Here is a 12,468-nt window from a genome sequence, read left to right as displayed (position 1 = left end):
CCTTTCTGGGTAAAATCTGTTTCTAAACAAGACGTGGTTAACCTGGTTTGACGCGTTATTTGCACCAGGATTTGAGGCCGTTTCAATGTCCAGTTTTCTACAGTGTCCACACAAAATCAATCTTCTCATAGTTCATTTAGGAAGTAGCAGTATTTCGGAGAGGCAACATTAAACACTAATCGGTGGGAGATGGAAAATGTTTCTGATAACTAGTGTCGCGTTCTTTGGCATCCTACCTTTCGCCTGTCATAGGTTTTAGGAGCCGGGGAATGCCCGCCAGGGAAGTCATTTTCCACCAAGTGCAGGTTGTAGACATACTCAGGAACACTGCTGGCTCGGTGAAGATTTCCTGCAATCAAGCACGTACATTAAAAGAATGTAGTAGTTAAACACTGTATAACAGTAGCATATTTTAAGTGTAAGTATTAAGGTCAAAAACAAGTATTAGATTTATATTAGTGTTTTTACGTGCTGGTGTAACATTATCCTTGGATGTAGCAAATGATGAAAGGTTGTTATCACAGCATTATCTACAAGCTTTTCGAAATAAAAGTTGAATTAAAAGTAAAATATATAATTAAATATTTTAAAGGAAAGCGAAGAAAGGGGAGAGGAAATTTTCACAAATATAAAAGAAGTGTCTGTTTGTTACAATGCTGAGAAATCTGGGAATCACTTATTGGCTTAGGTGGGTCTATACTATAAAACTTCAGCTTCTTGGCCTGGCTGGTGTGGCTCCGTGGTTGAGCCTGGGCCTATGAACCAGGAGGTCACAGTTCCATTCCCAGTCAGGGCACATGCCCGAGTTGTGTACTTGATCCCCAGTAGGGGGTGTGCAGGAGGCAGCTGATCAATGATTCTCATCATTGATGTTTCTCTCTTTCCCTCTCCCTTCCTCTCTGAAATCAATAAAAATATACTTCAAAAAATAAAAGTTCAGCTTCTTAAGTCAGAGAGCTCTATTCCCAGGGCAGGACCCCAGAAGCTACCTGAGAAGGCAGTAGGTGTAGGCAATAAATATAAGGGTGACTCAACAATACTAGATAAGATAGCTTGTATAAACAACAAGGTGGCTCAGTGTGGTCAAAGTAAACAGGACTGGGGGGGGGGGGGGTTGGAGGGCAGTATTTGGCCATGTGAGAGTGAGGCAGGAGAGGAAATCAGCCTCTGCCCTACAAATGAGTCCATTTTTGGAATGAGCTGGGTTGGCTCATTCTTAGTTTGGTGATCTAACCGCCAGCCCACTCTGCTGTGAACACAGCCTTTCCTGCTCAGTCCTGGGGGCCCACAGGGACTCTCAGCTGACGTGTGTGTCTCTTAAAGCACTCCTCTGAGGAGCGGGTGGTGGAAGACAGTGTTGTCACCATCTTCTACAACTTGATCCTTCTCCCATCTTGTTATTTGTTCCTTTATAATCTCCTACTGCCTTCTCTCTCTCTCTCTCTCTCTCTCTCTCTCTCTCTCTCTCTCTCTCACACACACACACACACACACACACACACACACACAAGCTGGTCAAAATAATCAAAGATCTCTAAAACCTAGGAAATTTCTGATTCCCTAATTTTAGCCTAGGTTTTTCTTTCCAATACAATTGGAACACACCAACATATTTTCTCAATACATTGTTATAAAGTCAAAGTTTCAAAGATAAATTCACAAGTTATTTTGAGGGAGGAGGGAATGGAGATTGTTGTTGTGTGAGAGCATGAAGAAGAATGAATCCATCCCAAAACGTGCGTGTACATGTGTCTTATTTCCTGGAGCTAAATAATCTGGCTGGTAAACAAGTTTTAGGCCTGGAGGGGTCCTGGGGGAGGCAGTGCAGGTTTGTAAATGTCACTCTAAAGACTAGAGAAGTTGAGGTAAGCCAGGCCTGATTTCTAGGGGGCTGATATCTCCACAAGGGATGGTAAAAAGTCAAGTAGCCCCTTAACTTTTAACCTTAATGACAGAAAATGCCTAAAACTGGGACAATGAATGGGGTAAAGGAATCTTCTCTAAGACCCCAGAGCAAAGCTGTGAGTGGCCTCAGGGCTGAGCTCTCAATGCCTACCTCCAGCTCCTGCTCAGGCTGCCCGAAGTCCCTAACTCTGCCCCCACTCACCATTCCCTCTGTCCTCCACTCCCACCCCAAATCCATCCCAGACTTTCAGGGAGGCAGGGCTGCAAGGGTCCTGCTGGTATGGGAAAGGAGGCTAACTGAGCAGGTCCAGGGAATATGCTGGCTCTAATTCTGAAAGGCCTGGGTACCAGGGAGTCCTCCGCAGTGGGGTGTGGTGAGGGGGTGAGCAGGGGCAGGGGAGTGCTTAAACTCTGCCCCCCTCCAATAAAACAGAAGCCTTTTCTACAGAGGTTATGGTGAGGAAGAAAATTATTGGTCAATTGATATATAAGAAACTAAATTTATTACTTTAATAAAAAGTAGTTTAGTTTACTGGGTGGGAATGCTGACTGGTGCAGCCACTGTGGAGAACAGTATGGAGTTCCCTCAAAAAACTAAAAATGGAACTCCCATTTGACCCAGTGGTCCCACTTCTAGGAATATATCCCAAGAAGCCAGAAACACCAATCAGAAAGGATATATGCACCCCTATGTTCATAGCAGCACAATTTACAATAGCTAAGATTTGGAAACAGCCTAAGTGCCCATCAGTAGATGAGTGGATTAAAAAACTGGCAAATCTACACAATACTACTGGAATCTACACAAATCTACTGGAATACTACACTGCTGTAAAAAAGAAGGAATTCTTACCATTTGCAACAGCATGGATGGAACTGGAGAGCATTATGCTAAGCGAAATAAGCCAGTCAGAGAAAGATAAATACCACATGATCTCACTCACTTATGGAACATAATGAACAACATAAACTGATGAACAAAAACAGATTCAGAGACAGAGAAGCATCAATCAGACCGTCAAACCTCAGAGGGAAGGTAGCGGAGGGTGGGGGTAAGGGGGAGAGATCAACCAGAGGACTTGTATGCATGCATATAAGTCTAATCAATGGACACAGACACCAGGGTGGTGAGGGCATGAGTGGGGGAGGTGGGGGTGGGGCAATGGGGCGATAAGGACACATATGTAATACCTTAATCAATAAAGAAAAAAAAAGTAGTTCAAGGTTATCCATGTTCAGAATTTTAGACTGTATGAAAACTAAATATATGAAAGGCAGGGACAACCAGAATGGGAAAATCCTAATGGCATATATGGATGGCTGCCAGAATGATTAATTCCTGTTACTCTGTACTAAAATGGCAGATGATGAAAGGAATTTAGGAATTCAACATTTCTTCAATGGGTCCCTCTAACCTGGCGTCCCTGCAGTGTCCAGGAACAAGCAGATATTCATAAACAGTTACTGGGGGTGGGAGGCTTGGGAGGGTGGGGGTGGGGGTGGGTTTAGAGGGCTATTTGCATCTTCAAACTAAGATTCCAGCAAGGATTTTTAAAATGTGTAAGAATCGCCCTGACCGGTTTGGCTCAGTGGATAGAGCGTCGGCCTGCGGACCAAAGGGTCCCAGGTTCGGTTCCGGTCAAGGGCATGTACCTTGGTTGCAGGCACATCCCCAGTAGGGGGTGTGCAGGAGGCAGCTGATCGATGTTTCTCGCTCATCGATGTTTCTAACTCTCTATCCCTCTCCCTTCCTCTCTGTAAAAAATCAATAAAATATATTTTAAAAAATGTGTAAGAATCTTTGAGCAGGACCCAGGGAAACAGTGTAGCCTATCAAAATAGCTAATCATTGAACTTTATAAGCAGGCCTGTGGAAGTAAGAAGTTTAACTCACGTTGTTGCTGGAGGCTGTAAGGCTTTTTAAAGCAATTCATTTGAACTCCTTACATTCCAATATTACTTTTCTTTCAGGAGCTCAAATTATTTTATGTGTTTCTTTTCAATATTCTGTGATGCAGAGCCAGCTATTATCATTTCCCTTGATAAATAGGGAAACAAATTAACTGCTTTAAATTGCAAAGAGATTTAATATCAGGTTTGAACTCTGGGTTCCTCCTTTCCACTGGTCTCTGTTGTTTAAGTGCATGGAGACTTTTCTGGAATTGTCAAATATGAGACCTTGAAGGGATTATCATCATAGTTTTTGATATAAGGACCAAAAATCGATCATTCTCCTTCCTCTAGAACAGGATAAGGGAGCCTTTTTTCTGCCAAGGGCCATTTGGATATTGATAACATCATTCACGGGCCATACAAAATTATCAACTTAAAAATTAGCCTGCTATATTTGGTCAAACATTTAATAACTCCCCCCTAATTCCTTGGCAGGGTCAGACCTTATAAGGCCCTTGGGCCAGACATTCCCCACTCCTGCTCTAGAACCTTTGCCTGAGCAACTCAAAATACTCTGCAAATATTAGTTCTCTACTTGCTGACACAAGTCCTCATAAGGAAGCTTCTCCTTGCATTTTCAGATGTATGAACTGAAACCAGTTTACTGGTTCCCAAAGTATCTACAACGGGGTTGGTAACAGGAATAAAATAAGATTGGATCTTTAAACCACAAACTCTCTTCCTTTTCCAGAGAAGTTGTGATTCCTGATATTCAACCTGCAGGCTGGTACAAAGGATGGTTTCTCTGGTTAAAAGGCCAATCTCAAACGACAAATAATGCAGATTAATTTGCCTAGATAGTCATGCGTTTGAGATCAGTATAGTGGATTAAAGGTGAATTAGCAACTGTGTTCTAAGATTTTAAAGAAATTTTGAACAAGGTGGAATTTTTTCTTAAAAGATAAATATTAATCAGGATGGAAACTAATCTCTTTAAGGCAAGTCATTATTTTCTGTTCAGTCAGAGGATAAAATATTATATACCATAATAATGACTATGGGACAGATGAAATAATTCAGCCACGAATTATTCTCCAAAAATAGAAATGACAGCAAACAAAAACATACTATACATACAGGCACACCCTGCTTTAAACATATCCAACATGAAAACTCACATTTTCTAACATGGAGAATGAGCGTGTGGCTATATTTCAAAGGATTCATTTGCTTCACAAAAGGAGGTGGGTATCTTCCCTAAACCAAAGGAATCTGTGGACTTGGTCTGGAGCCTCCACTCTACTGCATTCTACGTATCTGGTCAAATCACTGAGCTGCCTCAGTTTCCCTCAATTCCAGCTACTAACAGAGTTGCTGAGAAAGAGGTTTACCTGAGAAAGCACTCATTCAAATGCTTTGAAAATGTAAAGCAACATGCAAAAACGAGGTATGGTTTTTAAAACAGAATTTGGATCACAAAAAATTTATATTTCACACTTTTTCTTGAATTAATCTATTCTAGAAGGAGAAATATGCTAGTATGCAAGCTTTACATTGTGTTGTACCTCAGAGCTTTTATTCTGGTAACTTTACCAGTGATATTGAATTTGATTTTTTTTTCTGTTTTATTTTTTCTTATTAAATTTATTGGGTGACACTGATGAATAGGATCATATAGGTTTTAATTGTGTATCTCTATGATACATGATTTGTATATTGCATTGTGTGTCTGCCACACAAAGTCAAATAGGCTATTTTTGATTGACCCGGCCACTGAGGATCAGAATAACATTATAGTGGGTTTTTTTTTTTTGCCATTCATTTCACTTGCATCATGCATTATGTATTTTTGGTGTTTCCAAAAAGGAGGTAATGATTTATAGGGAATATTTCAAATTAATATTAACTCAGGCAATATTATCCAAACCTTTTCTTCTAAGAACACCATGGACATTTTATGGAACCCACTTTAAAGGAAATAAAAGAAGCAGTTACAGAACAACTTTAAACTCCACCCTCCTCAAATAGGAAGCAATTCTGGTCAAAGCAATTGTAGGGGTGGGGCTGGGGCTGGAGGAGAAGGCTAAAGGGGACTGGTTTTGATGGAAGGAAGGATTACAAATTGCTCAGAAGATGGCAGAGGTGTAGTAGACCTTACAGGACAATGTAATTCTCTTTCTTTCCTAGTCTGAATATTAATCTGAGGGATATACTATACCCAAACAGCTTGTAGGAAAATATCTTGATTTCTGTTCACCTATGCATTATCCAAAATAATGGATTATTTTAGGGTTAAAAAAATAAGTTGATTTCCATAATCAGTTTTTTCTTTGTAGGTTTTGTGAGCAGTTTTATTTCCTAATTGGATAAATCAAATACATTTATGAAACCACAATGAGAAGCCTCTATTTTGACACCATTACTTATATTGGGCACATTTAAAAAATCAACTATAGCTTCCCTGAAGGCAGTGGTTCTCAACCTGTGGGTCGCCAACCTGTGGGTCGCGACCCCTTTGGGGGTTGAACGACCCTTTCACAGGGGTCGCCTAAGACCATCGGAAAACACATATATAATTACATATTGTTTTTGTGATTAATCACTATGCTTTAATTATGTTCAATTTGTAACAATGAAAATACATCCTGCATATCAGATATTTACATTACAATTCATAACAATAGCAAAATTACAGTTATGAAGTAGCAACGAAAATAATTTTATGGCTGTGGGTCACTACAACATGAGGAACTGTATTAAAGGGTCGCGGCATTAGGAAGGTTGAGAACCACGGCCTTAAAGTAAGTAGATGACAGGGACTTGCTAAACAAACAAGAAAACAAAACTTTTAGATAACCTTCTATTAGAGAAGAGAATAGCATTCATAGTCAGCATAGCATCTTTTCTTTCAAGCGTCTAGCACCCTCTGAGCCTGGTTAAAAACTAATTTGCTTGGTTCACCCTGAGCTCTCAAAGGAGAATGTACAGAGATGGAGGGACAAGCAATTCTTAGGAAACAGGTATTGTTAAGTGTATGCCACAGATTTTGCCACCTCCATTGAGTAGATGAAGACCATTCTCAGCCATCAGACTGTCGACATTCCAGAAAATGTCAACATCACTTGGAAGGGACGCACAGTTATTGTGAAGGAATCCAAAGGCACCCCGTGGAGGGACTTCTGTCACATAAATGTAGAACTCAGTTTCCTTGGGGAAAAAAAATAGGTTCTGGGTTGACACATGAGCTACCATTTGCACTATCTGCTGTCCTGTACAGAACAAGGGTGTTACACCAGGTTTCCATTACAATATGAGGTCTGTGTACGCTCAACTCCCCACCAACATTGTTATTTAGGAGAATGGTTCTCTTGTTGAAACCCACAATTTCTTGGGTGAAAAATACATCTGCACGGTTCGGGTGAGTTCAGGCATTGTTTGTTCAGTATCTCAAGCCCAGAAAGATGAATACATTTTTTAAGGAGCTGACATTGAACTTGTACAAAATTCAGCTGCTTTGATTCAACAAGCCACAACTTTAAAAAGAAGGATATCAGAAAATATTTGGATGGTATCTCTGTTTCTGAAAAAGGAACAGGTCAGCAGGCTGATAAATGAGATCTACACTGTGCAGCTATAGAAACAACAAGATGTCAGGTGATTCCTCAGCCTTACCTTGATTTTTAAAGATGCAATAAAGGCCGTGTATTGATTTGGGGGGAAATATGTATGCATAGAAATCAGTCAGCATTCGCTGCTGGTATTAATTTAAATGCTACAATTAGCCTGGCTGGCATGGCTCAGTGGTTAAGCATCGACCTATGAACCAGGAGGTCATGGTTTGATTCCCGGTCAGGGCACATGCCCCGGTTGTGGGCTTGATCCCCAATGTGGTGTCTACAGGAGGCAGCTGATCAATGATTCTCTTTCATCACTGATGTTTCCATCTCTCTCTCCCACTTTCTTTTTCTCTGAAATCAATAAAAATGTATTTTAAAAAATAAAATAAAATAATAAATGCTACATTTAATTGTGCTCACAAGCAGTTGCCTTCACAGTGTGGATTCACAATGGTCTTTTTGGTGGAAAGAGAATTTGGAGGTCTAAACACTGTCACCTCTGGTACTTGGTCTTTCTACAGGAACCTTTGGGTAATAATAGCGCTCTTTCTCTGCACACCTTACAAATACTTCACTTCTTCCATTAGAGAAAAATTGGGGGCATGCCATTACAAGTAAGACATGGCATCTTGAAACTTACTAGAAGAAATCTGTATAGCAATTCACATTTCTGTGGCTCCTTAGAGTTATTTACCAGTAACTTAAAAGAGAATATGAAATATGTTAGGACCCATCAAGAGCCATATTATCAGGACTCTCCGAGTTGGTGACACATTTTTGTTTGTGAGGCATATAACACAGGATTCTTTTCCCCAGACTTACATTAAAAAAGCAAACTAACTTCCTTTATCTTCTTTTATTGCTTTATAAGAAAAATGACCAGATATGCAACAATTTCACACATTGCATAGAACTCAGGTAGGTACTTGCTCAGGCTGGAAACCAACGAGTTGTTGGTTTCAAAAACAATGGTGAAAAGATGTTTTAAAACACATCGAAGTCTAATAATGTTTCACCTTCTTGAGAAATTAACAAAATGTGTGCGGTAGTGATTATTGTGTAATTCTTATTACAGTTAACACAGCTCACATAATCAACCCTAGGAAACAATTCAGTGTAGCGGGGGTACGCCTGGATAGTACTGCCTATGATTTCTTACTAAGTTGAATATACCAGCCATAGGCATTGGTGGCATAGTGGTGAGCATAGCTGCCTCCCAACAAAGTTGACTATGCCAGGGACAGACCAGCTCTCTTGGGAGAATGGGCCACATGCTCCATGTGCCACTCTGTGACTAGTCAATGGATATACCAATCAACCACCAAAAATCCTTACTTTTCAGGAGCCCCCTAAGCAATTTGAGGTTATCCTTTGATGCATCAGTTTATGGCATTTTGGGGCCAATTTCAAATTACTGCAATAGATAACTACAAAAAAAAATACAGATTAAAAAGGCCCTTTCATAGTGCTGGTGGCTATAAATGTATTTTGTTTGGGTAGCCAGAATATGTGATTATAGAATTTGTCATTATAAACTGGTAACTTAGCACTGGCTAAGTACTACATTGCTACAGTCTGGAAATGTCTAAATCTCTTAATTCATATAATTTGTCTCCTTTGGCATTCCTACCAATTCACTTGCTGAGATATCCCCATAGTGATTACTTTAGAATTGCAATGACAAGTATCACATTATACTCTCACAATGATGCAACAGTCAAAAAGATGAATTTTTGGAACTCACAAATTTAAATTTTTTTTCTTTATAAAACTCACTACAGGTTTTGTAATGGTCTTAAGTAATCATATTTCTATAGCTTCTCAATTGCTAGGGCTAACCTTTTTCCTTCCAACTGATTTTCACAACTTCTATCCCTTCTCTTTTAAATCCACCAAATCTGCCAAGTGTGGTTTCAGAAAACCTTTGCATTTTCCGTGTTTCTCCTCTGCTGAAACATCTTCTGTGACTCATAATGACCAAATCTTTAACTTGTATTAAGATCTCCTTCTATACTGTGAGGTGGAGGAGGGGTGAGGGAAGGCTGCCCAATGGAGGACACAACTGAACTGCGTTTTGAGGGGCTTGCAAGAGTTAACCAGGCCCAGAAAAGGGAGGGAGGAGTGGGGGAGGGGTAGGCATAAGAACACCATGTAAGATAAATGCACATGTTTGTCTGGTGGGCTGTGGGAGTAGTGGTGATAGGATGACAGTTGAGGAGTTGCAGGCATTAGATCATGAAGACTTTGGAATGCCATGTTGAATGAGGATTTTACTCTTGCAGATAACAGCAAGAAAATGAATCAGAAGGATAATAAATCAGAAGATGGTTTGATGAGACTTCAGAAAATTTACTCTAGTAGCTATAGGGAGAATAGATTGGAGTGAGGCCAGACTAAAGCAGGAAGAGGTTACCTTATCTTTCCAGTAAATTTTACCTCCTCAACATGAAGACTCACATCCTTTACTTCCATGTCTAGTACAGTCCTGCATTAGCAGTTGACAAGTTAATTGTTGATGAGTCATATTTCCTTGTCCATTCAAAATCTGCTAGTCACACAATTCAGTTGACACTTAATGCTTCAGGCTGACATCTATCCTGTGGCTTGCCACCATGGAGCCAAAATGTGAGGAAAGTGGTTGCTTGTGTGTTTTTGCCTTGGAGTACATGTAAGATACTCAAATATTTTCTACTGTTTCTCTGTCATTCTGGAAACATATAGGGAAGAAAAATTTCTCCCAAATGTAGGCAGACTTTCTTCCTGAGTGACTAAGAAAGCTGACTATGCTCATTTTGGCAAGGTTAGAAAGACTTTTGGATAATATATATTTACTCTCATTCTCTTCTCTGTGTGGCTTGTTTATTTATCTGTAATATTTTGGTGGTCTATAATAACTCTGATTATCTGTCAAGAAAAGTTCCTGTTTGTTTCCTTCAAAGGAAAAAAGGTAATCAAGATACAATAATTCTGACGTGATACTTCTCAACCCCATCCCATGGTTGTATTACTGTGATTTAAGATTTAGTGGGAACAATTTACTAAACTTCTAATGAGCAATATTTTCTTCTGAAAATAAAGGAATGGCTGAAATCTGGTTATCATGCTTTGGCCAATTAATATTGTTAAAGCCTAAAGCTGATTATTCCAAGATATAAATATGTGAATTATTTTAATGGTAGTGGTGATTGTGTTTTCTTTTTTGTAAATATGCATTTTTCTCTAAGGCTACATATTGGGTTCCCTAGCTCATCTTTAAGTATTTAAGAACATAACAAACTGTTTTTATGTCCAATATTCAATCATCCAATCATCATTAACTGCATTACACAGAGATACACAATAGATTTCTTATATTTCCATTGGCAGAGGACCTGAAATTCTATTATTATTCTTACCCTAATAAGGCAGGGGAGTGAGATGGCTCATTCTAATACAAAGATTAAGTTTTTTCCTAATTTTGTATATCCCACTTGCATTGCCTTTTACTGTTTACTTCCCCAAGAGAAGTATGGTGCTTCTGTCTTCACATATTTGTGTACATGCAAAATAGCTGGAAAACATTAATCTCAGAATTGTATAACTTAAGATTCCTGAATGTCATCTGAGATAGAACTAAATTATATTATTATAAGTCACATTAATCAAGTCAGATTTTTAAATACCAGAGGTCTTAGCAACATTTTGTTATTATATTTCATTGTTATCATTGATAAGTTGCCAATAATATTTGTCTTCTCAGAAAATCATTTTTTTTTTTTATATGTCAGTAGTGGAACGATCCACCCTTTTTACTTGCAAAGTGTGAACAGAAAGCTACTATATTTCTCTAGGACATTTACAAAGAGTTTTCTTCACCTTAAGAAGAAACTGAATAAAGAGAAAATCATTTTTATTGATCAGACCAGAAATTCAATTTGAGTGTAAAATCAATGTTAACTATTTGAAGAGAAAATAATATAAATATGTGTAGCCTTAATTTATTATATGGGAAAACCATTTACAGTTGATATCCAAAACAACACTTCAGGAGAATGAGCTAATGTGAACAACAAATACCTAGAATATCTAATTCAAGTGAGCTACCCTGTGTTCCTATGATTGGAACCAGTAGCACAGGGCAGAGATAACATTAATGGAGTCTTTTAAAACGCCAGAGTGAACGAACAGTCTTCTTCTCTTTAAGGTAATTTCCTGTATCTTATCTGTGACACATAGGCAAGGAACTTTTATAATCACACACTGTTCCATTGATTCTGAAACCTCTCTACCAGACCCTGCCTTACCCACAAAAGATGTGTTCTCACCATTTCTAGGGGTGAAGAGCTCATTTTTTTGTAATCAGCATTGTCTTAACATTCTATTTCCTTCGACTAATTATAGTCAGAAGAATTTCTTAAAAAAAAAACAACACAACACCTTTTTTTTTTTTTAAATTCTCTGCAAGCAATTTGCTAGACACTGGATAGAAGGTCACCCATGGGCAATATTAGGCAGACATGGAATATTAAATCAGGTGGCACCACCAACACTTTTCATTCAGAGCAGCATGGCCATGACCTTACCACCCTATTATTGAAGTCTTTTTTTTTCTCTCCCCTCTCCTAATCTCTCCTACCTTCAGAATGACTAGTCACTTCGCTTCCAGAATTGCTTCATTCCTGGAATTCCTTTTTGGCAATAAAAGAATTCGTACAGGATTTGAACCATGTCTAACTCCCCCACCCCAGTAACACCTATCAATTGCCATTTGCTGCCTTAGCCAGTTTTCAGTCCTTTCTCCAGAATTCCCCCTGATGCCAGATATTCAAAAGATATTGTCCAGGGAAACCATTTCAGTAAATGGCATGCCTCAAGTTTTTAAGGTAAAATTTGAAAGAAGTTGAAAATTTTATTAAGATACTGTTGTTCATTGTGTTTTATAAGTATTACAGACAACACTTTAAAACATGACTTTCTTCCTACATGGGCACCCATGGGGGGACAGTGTAATATGTAAAGTGGTAGTATTCCCAAAGTGTAATAACTAGGATTATGGACATTTAAAATTTTTCCC

The 12,468-nt window shown here is 38.9% G+C and overlaps 1 protein-coding gene and 1 pseudogene across 2 annotated transcripts in view; one reads left to right on the top strand and one right to left on the bottom strand.

Moving 5' to 3' along the window:
- The window catches only part of PKP2 (plakophilin 2), a 78,013-nt gene that overhangs the window by 61,961 nt on the left and 3,584 nt on the right, over nucleotides 1-12,468 (bottom strand). Inside the window, exon 2 of the mRNA XM_081083680.1 lies at nucleotides 237-349. Coding sequence (XP_080939806.1) covers nucleotides 237-349 — 113 coding nt within the window. The remainder of the gene's footprint in view (nucleotides 1-236; nucleotides 350-12,468) is intronic.
- Nucleotides 6,865-7,413, top strand: LOC308512297 (large ribosomal subunit protein uL6-like; annotated as a pseudogene). Its single transcript has one exon. The product of its transcript is annotated as a large ribosomal subunit protein uL6-like (transcript).

The sequence above is a fragment of the Myotis nattereri genome, assembly GCF_964212035.1.
Source record: "Myotis nattereri genome assembly, chromosome: 2".
NCBI lineage: Eukaryota > Metazoa > Chordata > Mammalia > Chiroptera > Vespertilionidae > Myotis > Myotis nattereri.
The sequence above is the reverse complement of the archived record's forward strand: the minus strand, read 5'-3'. Positions and strand labels throughout refer to the sequence as shown.